The following is an 18,776-nucleotide window of genomic DNA, read 5'->3' as shown; positions in this document are numbered from 1 at the left end:
ATATATATATATATAAATTATAATGTAATACGACCACCAACAGTATGTTAGTCACATCAATATTTGTATTTGGGACATCTATTTTTTTTTTATAAAACAGATATAGGTAATCCTCAAACCTATAGCTTGGGGGAGGCGGCAATAGGCAGCCCGCGGGTCAAATCCAGTCTGTGGAGGAAAAATAATTAGACAGTAAAAAAATATTTTTTTAATGCTGGTTTTCTACACACAATACCTATATATATATATATATATATTTTGATGTATTTGGAGATTGCGATGGTGTTCATCGTTTATCGCTGTTTACAATAATATAGTTACGATCACAGTATTACACTATAATTATTAACTAATATTTAAGTTTTTACTGGCCCTCGAAAATTTTTTTCCAAATTTTCTGTACCGTCATAGAACTTAGTTGCCGACCCTTATTATGGCGTGTGCGTGTTCTATTATAGTACTATGGTATGCTATAGTACCTCGTATTATGTATACTGTTAATTATTATTTACACAGTAGTACAGTTATTGTTATTTCTCTAATAGTTACGTACATATCGGACAAGGTAAATATTATATTGCACTACGAAGTCCAGGGACTAAATCAACGCGTAATTTTTTATCGTGAATTTCGGTGTAATGATTATTCATTTTCCCGATGTTTTTTATCCAAAACCGTTTTGTCCGGCGCATTTATTTATACGCGGGCCCGCGAAATTTCGCATCGAGAGAAAAATTGCTACCGTCGGTGTCGGTGCGGCGGGGTGGGGTTGGCGGCGGCTGCTGCTGCTGCTGTGGCGGTGTCGATGGCGGGACGGAGGTCGCCACTGACACAACCTGCCACCGTCACGGAGACGTAACTGGCTCAAGTGCAAGTGTTGCGATTACGTAAGTAGGTCGTATCGCGGTTTGGCGGCGGCGGCGCGCAGGCGCATCGCGCCGGTCGTTCCGTTCACGTGCCCAGCACAACTGCGTTAACGTTGCGGCCCATAACGCCTGCTATTATGTGTATGTGTGTGTGTGTGAGAGTGTGTGTGTACACATATTATTAATATTATTATTATTATGTACATAATAATGTGGTACGAGCTTTATTACGATATACACCGATATCACTGTTGATTATCCCTGGCCAATATCTTGGATTTTCGGCGGCGGCGCCGGTCTCGGCATATAGATTACGCGTATAATATTATAATAAAATACAATACACATCACTATTATTCACCAACATACGTAATAAACGCGCGCACACACACGTCCATGTGGTACGTCGTACATAATTATTAACCGCTCGCGCGCGCGCTTGTGTGTTTATTGTGTGTGTGTGCGTGTGTACTAAATTATATTATGTGTTGTACAGCAATAATATAATATTGTATTATACAATGGGCTTAGTCCCTCCGCCGTTCAACGCCGCCGCCGCCGCCGCGTCGACGTACCACCACGCACCGCACAAAGCAGCGTTCTGCCCAATCCCTTTGTCGTTCGCGTACATACTACATAATAATATTATGTAGAATCTATTATTGATATTATAATAACGTACGATATTCTCGTACGAGTGTGTGTGTGTGTGTGTGTGTACCTACTCGCGACGTGGTTATTATTTGGGCCGGCGCGCGAGCGCACGACGCTATTTAAACATTTTTTAAACGTATACAACAATTCAATTATTACGTTCAATCCCGCCGAATGGAATGGTAATACGCGCCGCCCGCGTGTCGTGTGTACGCATAATATTATATTTGTACGTTATCGTCACCATTTGTTATTAAAATATATTTGACGAGACACATAAGACTCTCCATTGCCGCCCGCGACACGGGCACTTTATCTCAGTCGGTATGACATAATTTTTTATTTGCGGCGATATCTGTAACAGTAGAACACATTCGTACGTTATGACGTATAATATGTGGCTCGAGTCGTATAGGTTTTCGAGTAAAATTGTCGTGTCTATATAATATTATATCATGCTGGATATTAGTCGATTGTAAAAGTTTAGGGGGGTTTGAACGTCTCGCGTATCGTCTGCGGATCAACCGCTATGCTATAATACCAGTGTTTTGATACTCTTGCGCTGTTTTGACGTCTATATATTATTATGTATGTAAACTTATATACCCTCTCGTCCTTCTCGCTAAATAACCGCGGCAATATACGAGAATGAAAAAAATATTGTATTTTGAAATTTCGGTCGTACCCCGTAGACGCTTGCTCTAGCTAGTATATGATATACGATGTATATCGTATGTAATTGCGTTGATGCTGGTTGGCCGATTTTTTTTATTTCATACTTTTTATTAAGGTCAAATCCCACGCGAAATTTTTTCTCTTCCAAAATTAAAATGAATTACGGCAAATATGATATTGTGATCTAAAAAAATATGAATCTTTAAAACAGTACAATCATATATTGTATTATATTCCGTCTACACACGTAGTCGTGTATATTGTATAATAGTAAAATGTTTAATAGTTCGTATAATTTGTAATATGTGTGCGAAACGCGTCTCAGAAACCTCAAATGTCATATTAAACGATTGCTGTGATCACTGTGTGTTAATGTTGTAGAGTGACCTTATGCGCTTGTACTATCTTATTAGGTTTCTATATCGATTATGACATTTGGTGGTTTATCATTAACGAAAAGAAACAACCCGCGAATATTTAGTCGTTTATGTCGGCAAATAATAATTTAGAAACGTGACAAGTTCAAAAGCATAATATTATAGTTATTTCGTATTATGATTTCAATTTGATTATGATGTTTATAATATGTGTGTGTATGCTTTGTATATTTACTTAAATGTAATAATTATATACGATATTGTCAGTAACCCAGATACATAAATATGGTATTTCAAAGTATTCTGCAGTGTATGTATTGAACTATGGACCTGCTTGTCCTAGCTCAAATAATAAAAAAAAGGCGATAACAATCGATACTAGTGTTTTTACTTATATACGTTCTACTTTGACACATATGAATAATAAAATAGTATGCCTCGATTTGACATCAAATGCGAATCCATTTACACGATTTTTAAATATATATATGTATATATATATATTATTAACCTGTCTGTACGCAATTCACAATTCAAAATATTTAAATGTTTTTTGTTTTGAAATTTATATTACTATAGGTATAGAATTAGTAAAATATAAAACAATGTTTTTATGATAATTTTTTTGTATCCAAGTGCACTTTAAAGAATTAACTTAATTAAGTTAAACCCATTCTGACGTCATAACATAAAATTCCGATTTTTTATCAGTATTTTATTGAACGTTTTAATATACAATAATATTATATTAGTCATCAATCATCATTATTAGGTATATTATATAGTATCTATCTAGGTATTGTTTTGGAGTGGTGAGATTGTAAAATGTGTCTTGAGTTATTAAAAATTCAAATTTCAGACATTTTTAATGACAATTTTAAATGAACGACACCATTATACCTAATAATTAATCGAAGAAATTTATTTTATTCACATAAATTAATGTTGATTGACATTTTAATGGAATTTAAATTTAATCATGCATTTATCACGCAGATAAACTGAGAACATATTATAGTTGAACATGAATTGTAAATAATTCATATGTTTTCATTTTTACAATAATTAATCACTTCTGTGTTAAGCAATATAATATAATATTATTGACGTACGTATATAGTAACCTACGTTAACGTGCCTAAACAATTATTATATCTAATCATATTAGCTTGTATTATAATATGTTTTGCCAATTATTCGTCATTTATTCGTCTAATTAATAACACGTCCATAAAAAGAATTTTTATCGATTTTGTTCAAGTTACATGTGCAAATATATTTGTATGTATTTTGTTTTTCCCCTGACGACTGATAAGAAAACGAGAGCACACTCGATTATGTAGGTCAGTAGGGCACTATATAGTATATACCATAATCCATATATCGTATAATATATAATTGTACAGAAGCTGAATAGATCTAAACTCGGCACTTGACATTTTTATTTAGTTGTATATTTGTTCGAAATGAAAACAATTGAGTTTGCGTATTACGCGTATTATTAATATTGTATTTTGATCTATATGCTCGGTCGTCGAGTATATTCAACATACCACGCCACATAAATATAAATATATATTTGTACGCATATTTTTAGATTGTGTGCATATGGTTATTAAAGAATCCTAATTATAATATATTGGTTAGTTTAAAAATTGTGTGGGAAATAGGTCACGTTTACATAATTATTTTAAAAACAGTTTTTTTTAAATATATATTTTTATTATTGTAAACCTTATAGCTGTTTAGGGGAAATATTAAATACTGTTGAATGGATTTATTCTAATAACCCTTGCACCTGTCGACAGTATCAGGTGACTCCGCTGCATGCGTGTATATATTTAGGGGCGTGTAAAAAAACACTTGAGACGTTTATGAATAGCAAAAAAATCAGTAGGTATAATCTCCTGGAGTGTAGAACAAATTAAAAAAAACCAAAGCGAACTTAATTTTTTCTATACACTTAGTATGTATATTCGTTAAGGGTCTGATGAGATGATTCTCTTTTCCCTTGGGAATTGGGTCAGTGGGGTGACAACAAGAAAAACTTTAAATATACGACGGAAGTGGGCATGACAATATTTTGATGATGTTTTGTTACAATTAATACATTGAAATAATGATCGATAATATCACACCTGGTCCCGTCTCTACTTTTTTTTGTATTTTTTTGTATTTTGGTTATCATTGTTAAATTTCATTTGATAATACGATTTGGTGTTTTATATAATATTGTCGTTTAAATCATTATTTTTTTTATCCATTTATATTATACCTATATTTTAAATAAGTAGTTTAATTTTTAAATATTTTTAAATTCAATATTATTATTTACTATTATGTTCTTGTGACATAATAATATAAATTAAATTAGCTTAATTAAAACGAGTTTTAAAATTATACTGATATGAAACCTATGTAATCACAATTCATACAATAATCCTGTCTGCAGTAATATTAATTAACCTTTTTTTTTATTAAGTAATTTAATGATTGTACCTAGTTGTGTAGGTATTATATTTAATGTTTACAACCAGTTTTCAATCTTTTTATTTCAAATATAATTTACGTACCATTTAGCGTTTTCGTATTTTGGTCAATCGATTATATTATTATTACAGTCTTCTAAAGTTATAACTAATAAGATACACTTCCCAAAATCATTATTATAATAGAACACGTTTCACGTCAGTTAGGTTTAACATAGAAAATCTGTCCTCATATAGGATAAAGATTTTCTGTAATACTCGAGATTATGCATCATTTGCATAAAGTTTAATTAACAATTAAATTATCGGACGGTTGCCACATATTGGAATTTATATTGGCAAAATATGCATAATTTTTATTGTAAAACCAATACATCGAAATATTCGTATTTTATACGTATATGTGCACGAACCAATCAACAAATCAATTAAATATTAAAAGTTTAAAAACATTTGATTGCGATGACGGAACAAAAACACAACACATCCATCTTGAACACTATATTAAAGTGTATAGTATCCTATTGAAGTATTAAAGTAGGTACTACTATGCTATGCTTATAATAGGGTCTAAACTGTTTAAAAAAATCATACGATTTCAGTTTATTCTTGAGGTTTTAACTGGTGTTAAGAATATTTTCGTTTAGTTACGCCGTATACCACCTACCTATTATGATAATATGTAAAATTCGGACATTAAATAAATAATAAACAGCATGTTAATCAAAATCCCGCGATCGATACAATACGTACGAACATAACTACGATATTAAAATTTAAAAGTTATAAAATACCTAGAACTATTACGCGTGAATTACGGGTTTTTTTTATTTTTATTATTATTACTTTAACTTAATATTAACTCGTTTTTTCCCTCCAAATATATAAATATATAATATAATAATATATTAGTTAATTATTTAAGCAACCTTGAGGAGAGACGAGCGCGTATCTTCGTTCACCACCCCTCTTGGCGCGCGTATTCGAACGCACACACACACACACACACACACACACACTCCCCGCGCTCGCTCGCACACACAAACACACACATACGTGCGCGCGCGCTAACCCGCCTTGCTTCGTGTGTCGGACTCATTGTGGACACACACATACAGAACTGAAAGTAGGTCATTGAGATCCCCCCCATGCCGCCCCGTCTCTCCGACTATACGACCGCGTCGCCGCCGCCTTCTCCGCCGCCGCCGCCACCGCCGCTACCATCGCCACCGCCGCCGCCACAGCCATTACGCGTTTGCCCCCACCTCGGGCCGGCCCCGTCACTTTCACTTGTTTCAGCCGTTTCGTCGTGCCGTCCGTGTCAGTGTGTCTGTGTGTGTGGTATCCGATCTTACGGCCACGGCTAACCTGACTCTGCCGCGAAGTTTCGTACATGTGTTCGTCGAGCGCGCTCGATCCGTTGTAAAATAAAATACTTCGTCCCGCGGTACTTGTAAAAATTTTTTTTTTTCGAAAATCGTATCGTTTTATTTTACTCTTAAAATATTTATTTTTTTTTATATATTTATAAATTTCGAGTTGGTGCGTATATTTTACGGATATAATATAAATCGGAAAAAAAAATTCGTTTATTTAATTTTCATAATAATAATTATAATAATAAAAAGCCGTTAACTTATTACTACAATAATTTTTCGGAATTCGTGTTTGGTCACCGCCGTTGTCGCCGTCGTACAGTGTCCGCGCGCGCCAGTAGTGTGTCGGTCCCCCACCGGTCCCGGTGCGTGTAGCGTGTAGCGCGCGCTCGTGTGTTGTGTGTTCGTGTAGCGCGCGCGCACTCGTGTGTGTGTGTGCGTGTGTGTGTGTGTGCGGCGAGCCGCGCAACGATTGCGTTTCGTCGTCGTCGCCGTCGTATAGCCGTCGTCGCCCGATTCAGTCTCAGTGACGAAATCGGGCCGGGCGCGTTGTTGTGCAAACGAGTCTCGCCAACCTGCAGTGCAATAGCCATAGACATGACGAAAGCCGACAGCTAGCCGTCCCCCCGTGTCTTCGCGCGGCCAGCAATTACAGCGACGACATTCCAGCGCAACGGCCGTCGTCGTAACGACAAACCCGCCACAGCGCTTTTTTTTCGGGTGCTGTAGGGTGATTTTCGCGCCCTACCACCCCGTACCTACCACCACGCCGCACAGAACCCAAATATAGTACATTAGTAAAATATGCTCTCGAGCAGCCCCTATTCGTGACAAAAAGTGCGATCCGCGTGTCTTGTGGGTGCCCCTCCGGGACGCCCCGTACGTTCGTCATATGTTAGCAGCCGGCATGGATCATTCTGCCAGTTATCTGTCCCATTTCGGGCTCAGCCCGCCACAGGCGTCCGGCGACGATGGCGGTGACGATTCGCTGTACCAGCCGCCCGCCTCATCGCCGCCCCTGTACCAATACATGCCGCCCCAGCACCAAACTCCCTCGTCCAGCGCGGCCACCGCGTACTCGATGATGGGTGGCAGTAACCAGGGCTGTTATCAGCTGGGTAATGTGGATACAGCGTATTTGTTCGGTTCTGCAGGTGGAAACGGCGGCGGAGGAGGAGGTGGCGGCGTGTCCGGTTCCATGGACGGCCTCCAGCAGTACGTGGCCGTCGGCGGAAACGGCGGCGGTACTCCCGTGTCCGCGGCCACGGCCGCCGTCAACCCGTCGGCCACGGGTTCCGAGCTTCCTGACACCAAGGAAGGCATCGAGGAACTGTGTCCCGTGTGCGGTGACAAGGTGTCCGGTTACCATTACGGTCTGCTCACGTGTGAGTCGTGCAAAGGCTTTTTCAAGCGGACCGTGCAAAACAAAAAAGTGTACACGTGCGTGGCTGAGCGGTCGTGTCACATCGACAAGACCCAAAGGAAGCGGTGTCCGTTCTGTCGGTTCCAGAAATGTCTCGAAGTCGGCATGAAACTAGAAGGTTAGTGTCTTTTTGATACTATTATTTTTTATTATTATCACTATTTAAATACGCCTATACACTCCACCGGTCTGTTTCGAGTACCTCTGTGCATAATTATATATACATTTACACGCGTTTGCGTAAAATCCGTGCTCTTTAAAATTGTTTACCATTATTTCAACGCCGAAAACTTAAACGGCAGTCGTATAAATTCACAAAGTAATTAAACATCAAAAACACTGCATTTACCATGATTATGTATATCTAGGTACTTGTTCGTTGGAAGAGCTTTAATATTATTATTTGGGTTGAAGTATTTTTGTACATTTATCGTTTGATCAAATATTTAAGACTAATATAATCAATAACCGCCGCCATCTGCTATGTCCAAAATGATTAAGAATACGTCCGAAAATCGCATTTGACATGTATTTCAATGTACTAAAACAAAACGCCTTGTGTTAAAATTCTCAAATTGCGCAGCTTGTATTACCTATTATTATGTAGGTAGTTGTAATAGTTTGTTGTATTATAGTCACCGGGCGATATGTTGATATGCGTAAAACAGCTTTAATAAATTTTACGAGGGATTTGTCCACGTTTGCCGAACGTAAACAGTAAACAGCAGCGCAAGTATACAATTTTGGATCATCCGCCCAATTATTTTAATTAAATGCTTCTCTCCCGAGTTTGAAAAACGTATGTGTGTGCGATACAACACTCCTATACTATTTTATTACTTTTATAATGCGTAGCAATAATATCGTTTGTAACATACTAGACCGTGTTCGCAATTTCTGTTCGACGAACTGGGATTTGCGTTTGAATATTGAATCGGAAAGCTTTTTTTTTCAATTATCCCGGTGTGCAGATTAAATTCGGATTGATTGATTCGTTATTATTTGTATTTATTTTTAAAATTAATTAATTTAAGCATTTGCGTTTAATAATCGTGTTTTGAAGAAATGCGGGTCACGTAGTATTACTGTGAATTTCCAACCGCGCATACAGGAAAAAAAACAATCAAAAGTACAACTTTGATAACCCGTATTTTTGACTTTTTTGAACCCAGGTATTATTAACCATCAAAGTCAGTATCGCATTATATTATGAATAAGGTTCCAGAGTTTCGAGGTTGAACGCTTTGTTTTAATTTTCCAAATATTTTAATAGACCCACATGTAAGTTGTTGTTTTATACAATTTTCGAGTCTTTGTTTATGCATGGTTATATTACCATAATAATATATTTAGTGATATTGATTTTTTTGACGGGTAACCCGTGGTGTTAATTTTGTCTACTATTGAAATCATATTCCATTTATTGCGCAACAGGAGGGAACGATTCCCATACAGTATACACATATATTTTATGATATACAAATAGTGTATAGAAATTATAGAATCTCTGATCTTTTAGAGAATCATATATTATAATCCTATACATGATTTTCCAAAATAGTAATCACTCTGCAATCATAAAGTTTTGATTTCAATTTTCCTAGGTACGATAAAAGTTTGTTCCTATGTTTGGTCGCATTATACTATCGTTATTTTAAAATTTCCAGTATCCTTACTCGCCTCCGCGTTTCACTTATTTACGTTATCCTAGTACATCGTTTCAACGTAAATTATTGAAATTATCTATTGCACGTTGGGAAAAAAATTTCAATCATATAATATTTTCATCTGACAGTCAATAAACTACAATTAACGTATTTTGTATCATTTGTTGTAATGTATTGTGTTAAATAATTAGTATTTCAGCTAACGATAATGGCAGTATAATAACTCATGTTAGTAATAAAATGTATACATTATAATTGTCAGGAAACCGCATAATTTTGATATGATACCACGTTAGATAAATTCAATAGTTTATAAATGTATATAATACATTATAGTGCATATTAAAATTGATTCATAATAAAAAGACAAATAAAATCGTGATATTCAAATATGATAAGATAGTAGGTACCTATAGGAGGTACCTACGTTGTGTTTTAATGTTTGTAAATAATATTAAAAAAAAAACTTGCTTATAAGATTTTTGTAACAAGTTGTAAAAAACACATTTACTATTTTGTAACTCGTATTATAGGGAATATATACACGTAAAGATAATAATGATAAAAAAACTCGGGTTTTCTGTTCCACAGACCGAATCCGTGTCAAGATCGTCAAGATTTTCTCAGCGTCCCCCTACCTACATTGCTTTCCACCATTCTTCCATGACATCATACAGTTTATTATTATTACTATTATTATTATTTCTGCTATTCTATTACAAGGCGATTCGTCCCACCGGTAGAATATCAAATACATAATAGAAATACATATATAAAAACGACGATATATTGCGTTTTGTATTTATAATCTATTCAGTCCTTCGGTTTTTTTTTCAAGAATAAAAAAAAAGTTAAAATTGTATAACGTATTATATTATTATTATTATTATTGTATATGTCCATATCATATATAATATATTCGGCATGCATGTACACGCTACGTATTAAAGTAATAATAATAATAATAATACTAATATCCTTTGATTTTCGATGTCGTATAGGTACTACATTATGTACTATACGTGTATCGGGTGGTTTAGTGGTGGAAGGGAGAAATGTGACCATTGAATAACGATAAAAATTGTGGCGTATTTTTATGGTTTAGATGTTATGAAATGATACAACAGTTGTCGTACATACACCAGTAGTGGCTATATTTAATATATATAATAATATTATTATCAGTAATAATAATAATAATAATAATTGGTTTTGGCATGAAAATTAACCTAATTTCCCGCTGTACTGCACCAGAGTATCATATGTATATATAGATAGACATCGAGGTGTATTCTGTACGACGTACGTTTGTGACGCTGTCGCTCGCGCGCGTGTGTGCGCGCGCGTTCAATCTGTTATTCTATTGAAATTTACGCGTCGAACTTCCGTTCTTTTAACCGCCGGGGCCGCTATGTGCTGCTGATAATCGCGTTCGGAAATCCTGTTCCGCGTAATACGCACTGTCGATTGTTTCGTAGCGATTGTTGCGTGCAATCTGAAAATTGGCTAATCACAAATCACATCGATTCGTACGAAACACCGCATTCCACGTTTATTTATTTTTCATCCCGCCGTCACCGGATACACGAAAAACACGACGATATCGTCATCGACGCGGTGGTGTGTGCCTGTTGTGTAACGTACACGGCCAAAAACATCGGGCCCGATGCGTGGGTGGCAAATTTCTCTCCCCAAACACTGTACACGACGTACGGTGTGAACAATATAATAAATATAAGTAACAATAAAACGATACGCGTATCGATTTCCCAACGATATTATATTATTTTACAATATTATGTCGTATAACGTACCTACGTACACGTATCTTTCGTTTCGCGCGTGTCGCCTCCGTGCGCGTACGATTTGTGTGTCGGACGGGCGGGTGGTGATAAATTCTTCAGGTGTCTTGGGTGTTATTGCACGCCGAGTCGCTTGTACACCCGATACCGTGTGTTATATTGTTGTGTCCGGGGGGGTTGCCGAGCGCAGTGAGCATATCGTAACGAAATAGGCACGTGTTTTATTTTTCGATAGAAAAAAGGTTTCTGAAATACGCACGCGCGGGCGGCGGCACCGTTGGAGTTGTGCAAAAAACCCCCCCGCGTGCTCGCCGTATAGACTCGTTAACGGACCATTAATAATCCGTCGTAACGTTACGGCGGCGGTCGCGGCTACGGTGGGAGAGAATATTTCAATTACGGCGGCGGTTACCTAGTTTCTTGCGTTATCTGCCGCGCGAAAGCGAGTTTGGATATTATTATGTGTATATATATATATATATTTACGAAAAACAAACGAATAATCAAACGAAAACGAAAATCGAGTCGCGCGCCTGCACACACACACACACCTGCAGGTACGTGTGTGCGCGCGTAGGCTGTTGCACAATAGTTGTCATCATTCTTCTCACTCTCGACGGTGCGGTTTGATGTTTGCGTATGTGTGTGTGTGTGTGTGCGTGTTTGTGTTTTTTCTTTTGCTGTCGCGCGCGCACGCACACACAATGCATTCAGAATGTAGATTAGCATATTATTCATTTAAAGACGTGTGTGTGTGTGTGTGTGTGTGTGTATTTGCTGGGCGCGTTCACGTAAACCGAACACACACCAGTATTGCTCACATACGCGCTTACACGCTTACCCGAGTATATACTTGCGCGTATATTCACACACACACACACACACACACGAGCGCGGCGCGCGCGGCCTAGGCGTTTCGCAACGCGCTCCTTTAATTAGGGTCCCGGCGATAGGTCACCCAATCTCCGCCCAACGTCACCCCCCGCTCGGCCTGTTGGCCCAGTTGCGGGCCGCGCCGCCGCCGCCCGCGTATAATATGCACAACACACATACACACACACACACCCGCGCGCACACGCACGCACGCACGAACGCACCGCTCACCGGGTGTACGCGGCGGCAAATTATTACGCGAGTTTTTCCCTTTACCCCGCCTCTGCTGCACGCCGTCCTATCCGCGCGGTGGCGTACGATTTTCGAAACATATTTTTAAGACCGTTGGCCCGAGAGACTTTTGTCGCCTCCGAAAACGGCGCGGACGATTGACGTATTAATACGCGATTGAAATTCCGCCGTTTTCGACAACATTTTGTCTTTTTTTCGTTTTTTTTTCTTCGTGACGTGTCTTTTCCCGAGCGACGAGAAGATATCGTGCTTGGAATAAGACGTCGTTCGTCCGTCGTCGAGTAAAGCTCTCGTAGCGTGTAGCGTCCGGCAAAAACGTCAGTCGGTTTTTTTCCTCGTACGATTTATTCATTTTCGTTACAATGCCCCCTATAAGCGCTCGCCGGTGCGCCGCGTGTACGTCGTCGTCGTCGCTTTTTATAATGAGACGCGCCTCCGCCCCGCCGCCGCGGGGGACCGGTTTTTCTGAACGCGGCCGATCGGAATATTCTCTGTTGTGCGTGCGTGTGTGTGTCTGTGTGTGTGTGTGTCGGTCATTGTACGGTGTATAGACCGGTGTCGGCGGCGGCGTAACCATCGCTATCGCCGCCGTCACCGAATCGTCGTCGTTTTCTCTCTTACTCCGACCATAGAGGAATTACATTATTGTAATATAATATTATTTTAACGTTTTCGATTATTACTAAATAATCTCTGTCCGCCGGGGTAAATAGTAATAATAATACGAGAAATGAGAAGACCGCCCCAGAGACCCTGCGGACCCGACGCCGTCGTTGTAGGTTTCACTCGATGTATATACGAACGTGGTCCGCCAACACCCAACCGCTGCTATCGCCGCCGCCGCATCCGTAGTCGTCACGTAACGACGATAAACGCGTTTTTTTTTTAATGCCGCTAACACTGTAATATTATTTAATATTTATTTACAATGATAATGATAATATTATTATTAATTATGGCGATTCTGTTCTATAGCGGTGTACGCGGCTTCGCATGTTCAACGATAAAATAATTTTATTCTAATTACATTTTCTAACGTCCCGTAAGCTTCGTCATGTTAGTAGTTTGATTTGGCGCCGAAATACGTGCGTGCTGCACATCGTTTTATCAGACAAGCGTCGTTTCGTTCGATCGACTGACCTATTTTATTTTTTATTGTTTTAAATATTGTTTTCGTCTGCACCTAACACTGCGAGTTATCAGAGTCCACTGTTTCTTATGGTTTCATGTATAGCCAAATCCGTTGGAATAGAATATACGATGGCGATACATTCACGCGCGCCGCTGGTTTTTCGTGGTGTTTGTGTCGACACTGCTAAGTGTGTGTGTTGTGTGTTCTAATGGAAAAACGAATTTCGTGTTTTTTAATTTTTAACGACCTGTGGGCCTGGTCGCGGGGTAAAAATGCCTGTTGGTTCGCCATCCGTAAAACTATACGTATTGCTACTGTCGGTTATTTCAAAACGCCGGCCGAATCGAATCGATATTTTCCGTCCGTTTTCGACCGCGTCTTGCGACATTCGTTTTGCTTTGCATCATAATAATTCTACCCAGGTGGCGGCCCCCGTCGGAACATGCTATTATTTTATAATATTATTAATATAATATTATATCTACGGCGCGACTTCACAACTAAACGTAAATACTCATACCTCATACCTATATATCATATATCGTGTATTATTGTATGTCGTACGCATGTAACCAGTACATTAATATTATCTCAATTCCCAGTAAAAAGTACGTTAACCGCGATCTGTTTTGTGCGTGCATTTTTGCTTTCGAAAAAACATAACGCAGACGTTTTCACTTGTATTTTTATTACCTTTTTTTTGTCGTCGTCGTCTCGCTCCACGCTGAAAAGATGTAGAAAAAATAACTTTGAATGACAATGTCCAGACAATTATTGTTGTACGGTTTGTACTTAATGTCGAAAGCGTCTGGGGTGCGGTTGCAACCGAAATATTATAACCTATGGTGTGTGTGTGTGTGTGTCCGGCTTTCACCGACGGAACGTCTGCTTGTGGAGAGCTATCACACGTGGGCGGTACGTAACCGCGTCGTAAATGTCTCTACGCGCCGAGACCTATATTATGCATGTATTGTTTTTTTTATGTGCTCCGCGTCCGCTCGTGATGAAATTACGGACGGATGAACGCTGCAAAGAGCAATTGGCTCTGTTGAGCCATGTTTTTATTAGTCGGATATTGTGCGTCTGTACTGTTATATTATTTCCATCCGCATATTAATATTATATGTAACCTCAATACGAACGATTTATCGATTGAACAGACGACGGCTACTTAATATTATTATTATTATTATAGGATAGGACATTAGGTAAACGATAAAAAATTAAAAATTAAATCGAGTTTTTTTTGTACGAAACGATTTCTATGGTCGTCCGTTTCACTAATTGCCAGTTTTTCTGGACATTTGATGATTTGTAATATCATATCGCCGAAATGGGCCACTGTCAATGTCTGCAGACGTGCCCGGAGCAAACATTACGCAACAGTCGCCGTTCGATTGCCTCAGCGCAGACGCGCGTCCCATATCTTTCTCGCCGGCCCCTTCCAGTTTTCTCTCTTCTGTGCCTACCACATAATATATAATATATTATACCATACCATTATTATAATACGCGTATACACATTATTGTACGCGCGTTACATATCGTATTCTTCTTCTTTTTCTTCTTCTGTATAACATTATGTATTATATTATAGATACGTGTGTACACGACATCGGGTTCACTTTCTCCAAACTCGGCCTCACCATTACGTACACCGCGCGCCCGCCCGTCCGTTCGCCCGCCCTCCCGTCGTTTGTACCCACCACCTGTCGATGGTCACGTGCCCGAATTTTATTTAATTTTATTAGGTACAACCAGTTTCACAATCCGATATGACGACGACACACACGCACGCGCTGTTAAACAGTAAAATATAATATTATTCAAACCGATCTTCGGTGAACTTATAGTGGCGGTGGGCAGCGACGGTAGCGGGACAAAGAGAAAACGGACGACGACTGTTATTATATTGCCGCGCTAAACGTGTGCCTTGCCCGTCGTGTTACGTAGGGTGTAGGTATTTATGACGGTTTGTGATACGACGATAATGATGATAATGAGTACTGAAGATGACGATTATTAACCGTCGGGTGCGGTTGCACGTATTATCACAGCTTTGGCGTTTTCAGCCTTGAGAATATATAGCGCCACGCCAAGTCGTCAAGGTTAAGCACGATTCGCCGCCGTCGCCACCACTATTCGGATTTGATACTATGTAACAGCCCTTCTTAATTCTTATATTTCCCTTTACCCCGGGATATATAACACGCGACATGTATATATAAGTATATATAGAGAGAGAGAGAGAGAATGGAAAAAAAATTGCCATCAATGTGCCTTTATAAGGTTAGGTTACTTCATTGCGACCGTCCGTTCGCTCACGGGACAATATCGTATAATATTATATTATAGATCCGTGCTGCAGTTTTCTTCTCGAGGAAAAATAATAACGTTTCGATAATGACATATAGTCGCGTCATGGTGGTGAAATTGAAACTGTTGTACAAGTTTAAACAATATTGAACGAAACAATATTACGTGACCAAAATAAACATTTTTACTACGGTTTTTTTTTATATCAACGAATTTTGTTAGTCTACTCGTGTATGCAGTAAAAATAATAAAATAAAATCCGCCTTTATATATTATTATATTGCATTGTATTGTATATGTTATTTGACGTTTGAAAACATTTGATCAAATAAACAATCCTGATTTAAACCATAATGAATATTTTCCGGTGCCTTAAATTAAATATACCTACTTAACAAGATAACATTTTTTTCGTAATAGCTACTTAGATTTGGCTTATTTACTAGCTGTTTAATGAACATTTTTCTTATTGAACTTTAAAGGTTTCAAATCTTAATCTACTTACAGCATGTGTCGTAAAATGTAGGACTTGCGTTCTTAGTTTTCGTGTATAATATAAACATTGACCCGAGGCGTTAGTTACTTAATTATGATTATTATTATTACTATCAATAACAATAAGAACAAAAATAATACCTAATCACAGCATAATAATAGACGCCTTAACAATATGCCCGTTGTAATGTAATATAATAATGTCATAATATAGATTAGTTTTAGAAAGTTATCGGTACGATTTCGATAGAGCTCCCCTTGGGGTTGCCCCGTGAGGCTAATACGAACGAGGTGCAATATAATAGAGTAGGTAGGTAATATAGTACACCTGTATAGCATAATGTACTGCAGGTGTATGTAGGTATACTGTGTACAGTAAAACAAAATCAAAATTGTTTTTCCATTTCATTGCCTATTATCAGAATTCCGAAACGTTTCCCCGTTAGGTACTTCAATAGTTTAATTTAACTCGATTTATGTGCTTTTGTTTATAATAATCCGACTGGGCCTGTATAGCGGTGGAGAGGTGGAGTATGTATTTCTCCTGTTTAAAATTGTATGCATTGTTGTGTCCATTCCGGGTTGTTGTTAACACCGTGGCGGCGTGTGGCGGTGTGATAATCAAGGTGAACCCGCCGTCGACGGCAGCGTCGCAACAACGATAACTTCCTAGTAATATCTCTCCGTACAACCATTAGACCTTCAACTGTAGAGCATCTCTTCCTGGTGTTCAGACAAGAATAGATTCGCGAGAGAAAAAAAATCCGATCAATTTGTGTTCGTTTAATAGAAGAAAAAACGGAATAATTGACAATTTTCACATGCAGTATTCAGAAATTCTATGCCTCTCACTTGACAAAATGTACTATTATTTTGTACGATTTTTATACTTATGCCATGAGTCGCTTATATTATATACTTGTATTTCCAATATAAACGTGGGAATATACCATCAATTAAATGAAAACCAAAACTTATTTAAAAAATTAAACGTATGTACGTATGTGCATTCTACTCAAAAACGAAATTAATTTATTTTGATAAAAGTGTGGCATTGGTATTAAAACACAATGAGCTATAATTCACCAACTTTAAAAACACGTAACTAAATAACGTAATCTCTTCCAGTAACTCATCACTATTCATACAACGTCTTGGCTCTTTTTTTTTTATGTACACCTAGGAGATATATTATTTAAGGTAGGTGTCTATAATATTATATGTATAATGCATTATACCTATCTGTTACGTCTGTAATCACTTCACAACTCTCTCCTATACATCATCACCAATTCCTGCAGTTTTCTTATACTTCCTGTGGAATATCAATGATCTTTTTTTTATATCATCTGTTACTCACGGGTTTAACCCGTGAACTCAATTTTATTAATACTGTTATTGGTTTAGTATATATATAATACAACTGCGATGGTGTCCGATGCATAGTTCTCTAAACAAAATCTAAAATTTGTCGTTTCGTAAAATTATTACACGTCGTTTTATCTTTGTCTACAATTATCAGTTATCACGTTACACGAAACATTATTTGCAGTATAAATAACTCTACTGTGTTTCTCTAATGTTATCCTCTTTGTTTACAGTCCGTATACAAAACCAACACCGATTGTCGGCGTTGTTTCGTCTACCTACTGCATAATCTGTACTGCATTACCTATATTATATTATTTGTTTACAGTTTGTGCACCCTTTCTCATAAACACAGTGTTATCTATACATCACGCAGATGCGTTTTTTCTTGTCTTGTTATCTGGGATATAGGTAGATAAAGTCGCTGTAAAATATTTGTATAGGCTGCATCCTTTATCGTATACGCGTTAAATCCTAGTTGTGTTCGAACGCAATTTGATTGTTTTAGATATTTTATACCAACCGTCAACCGCTGACCAAGTCACTATCATCGATGCCTATCATATTAAGATACCGCCGGTCGTAACTCTCGAGTCTATATGTATAGTTGCGCGACTGCAACTGTAATTTCGTCGAATCTCGTTCGCGGCGATGGCGATGTATATGCACCGACGGAGAAGTGCATCAATTTTTCCCGATTACGACGACGCTAATTCGGCGATACGACCTTCGGTCTTCATATACGTGCAAAGAGCCGGCAAAACCGAAGAAAGTAAAAGCGGAACTCGGCGGCGGTTCTGCACGTGCTTTCTTTCGTATTATTGTGCACCAGCTATTATATTATTATTTATACATAACTCTCGCGGCGCACTCACTTTTCTCCGCCGCGACTGGGCCAAGGCGAATGGCCTTGACCGTAAATCGTGTGCATAATAATATACTGCCGCTGCATTCGCATTCGCACTGACGGGCACCCGCGATCTTCGGCCACCACCGGCCGCATCGTTGAGA

At 38.2% G+C, this 18,776-nt stretch overlaps 1 protein-coding gene across 1 annotated transcript in view; it reads left to right on the top strand.

Annotated features, from left to right (window-relative positions):
* LOC112595541 (nuclear hormone receptor FTZ-F1) overlaps positions 1–18,776 on the top strand; it is a 63,087-nt gene that overhangs the window by 25,455 nt on the left and 18,856 nt on the right. The window contains exon 4 of the mRNA XM_025340788.1: positions 7,592–7,978. Coding sequence (XP_025196573.1) covers positions 7,592–7,978 — 387 coding nt within the window. The remainder of the gene's footprint in view (positions 1–7,591; positions 7,979–18,776) is intronic.

The sequence above is a fragment of the Melanaphis sacchari genome, unplaced genomic scaffold (genome assembly GCF_002803265.2).
Source record: "Melanaphis sacchari strain LSU unplaced genomic scaffold, SCAv2.0 Contig27_pilon_pilon, whole genome shotgun sequence".
Taxonomy (NCBI): domain Eukaryota; kingdom Metazoa; phylum Arthropoda; class Insecta; order Hemiptera; family Aphididae; genus Melanaphis; species Melanaphis sacchari.
This window is presented reverse-complemented; position numbering and strand designations above follow the sequence as displayed.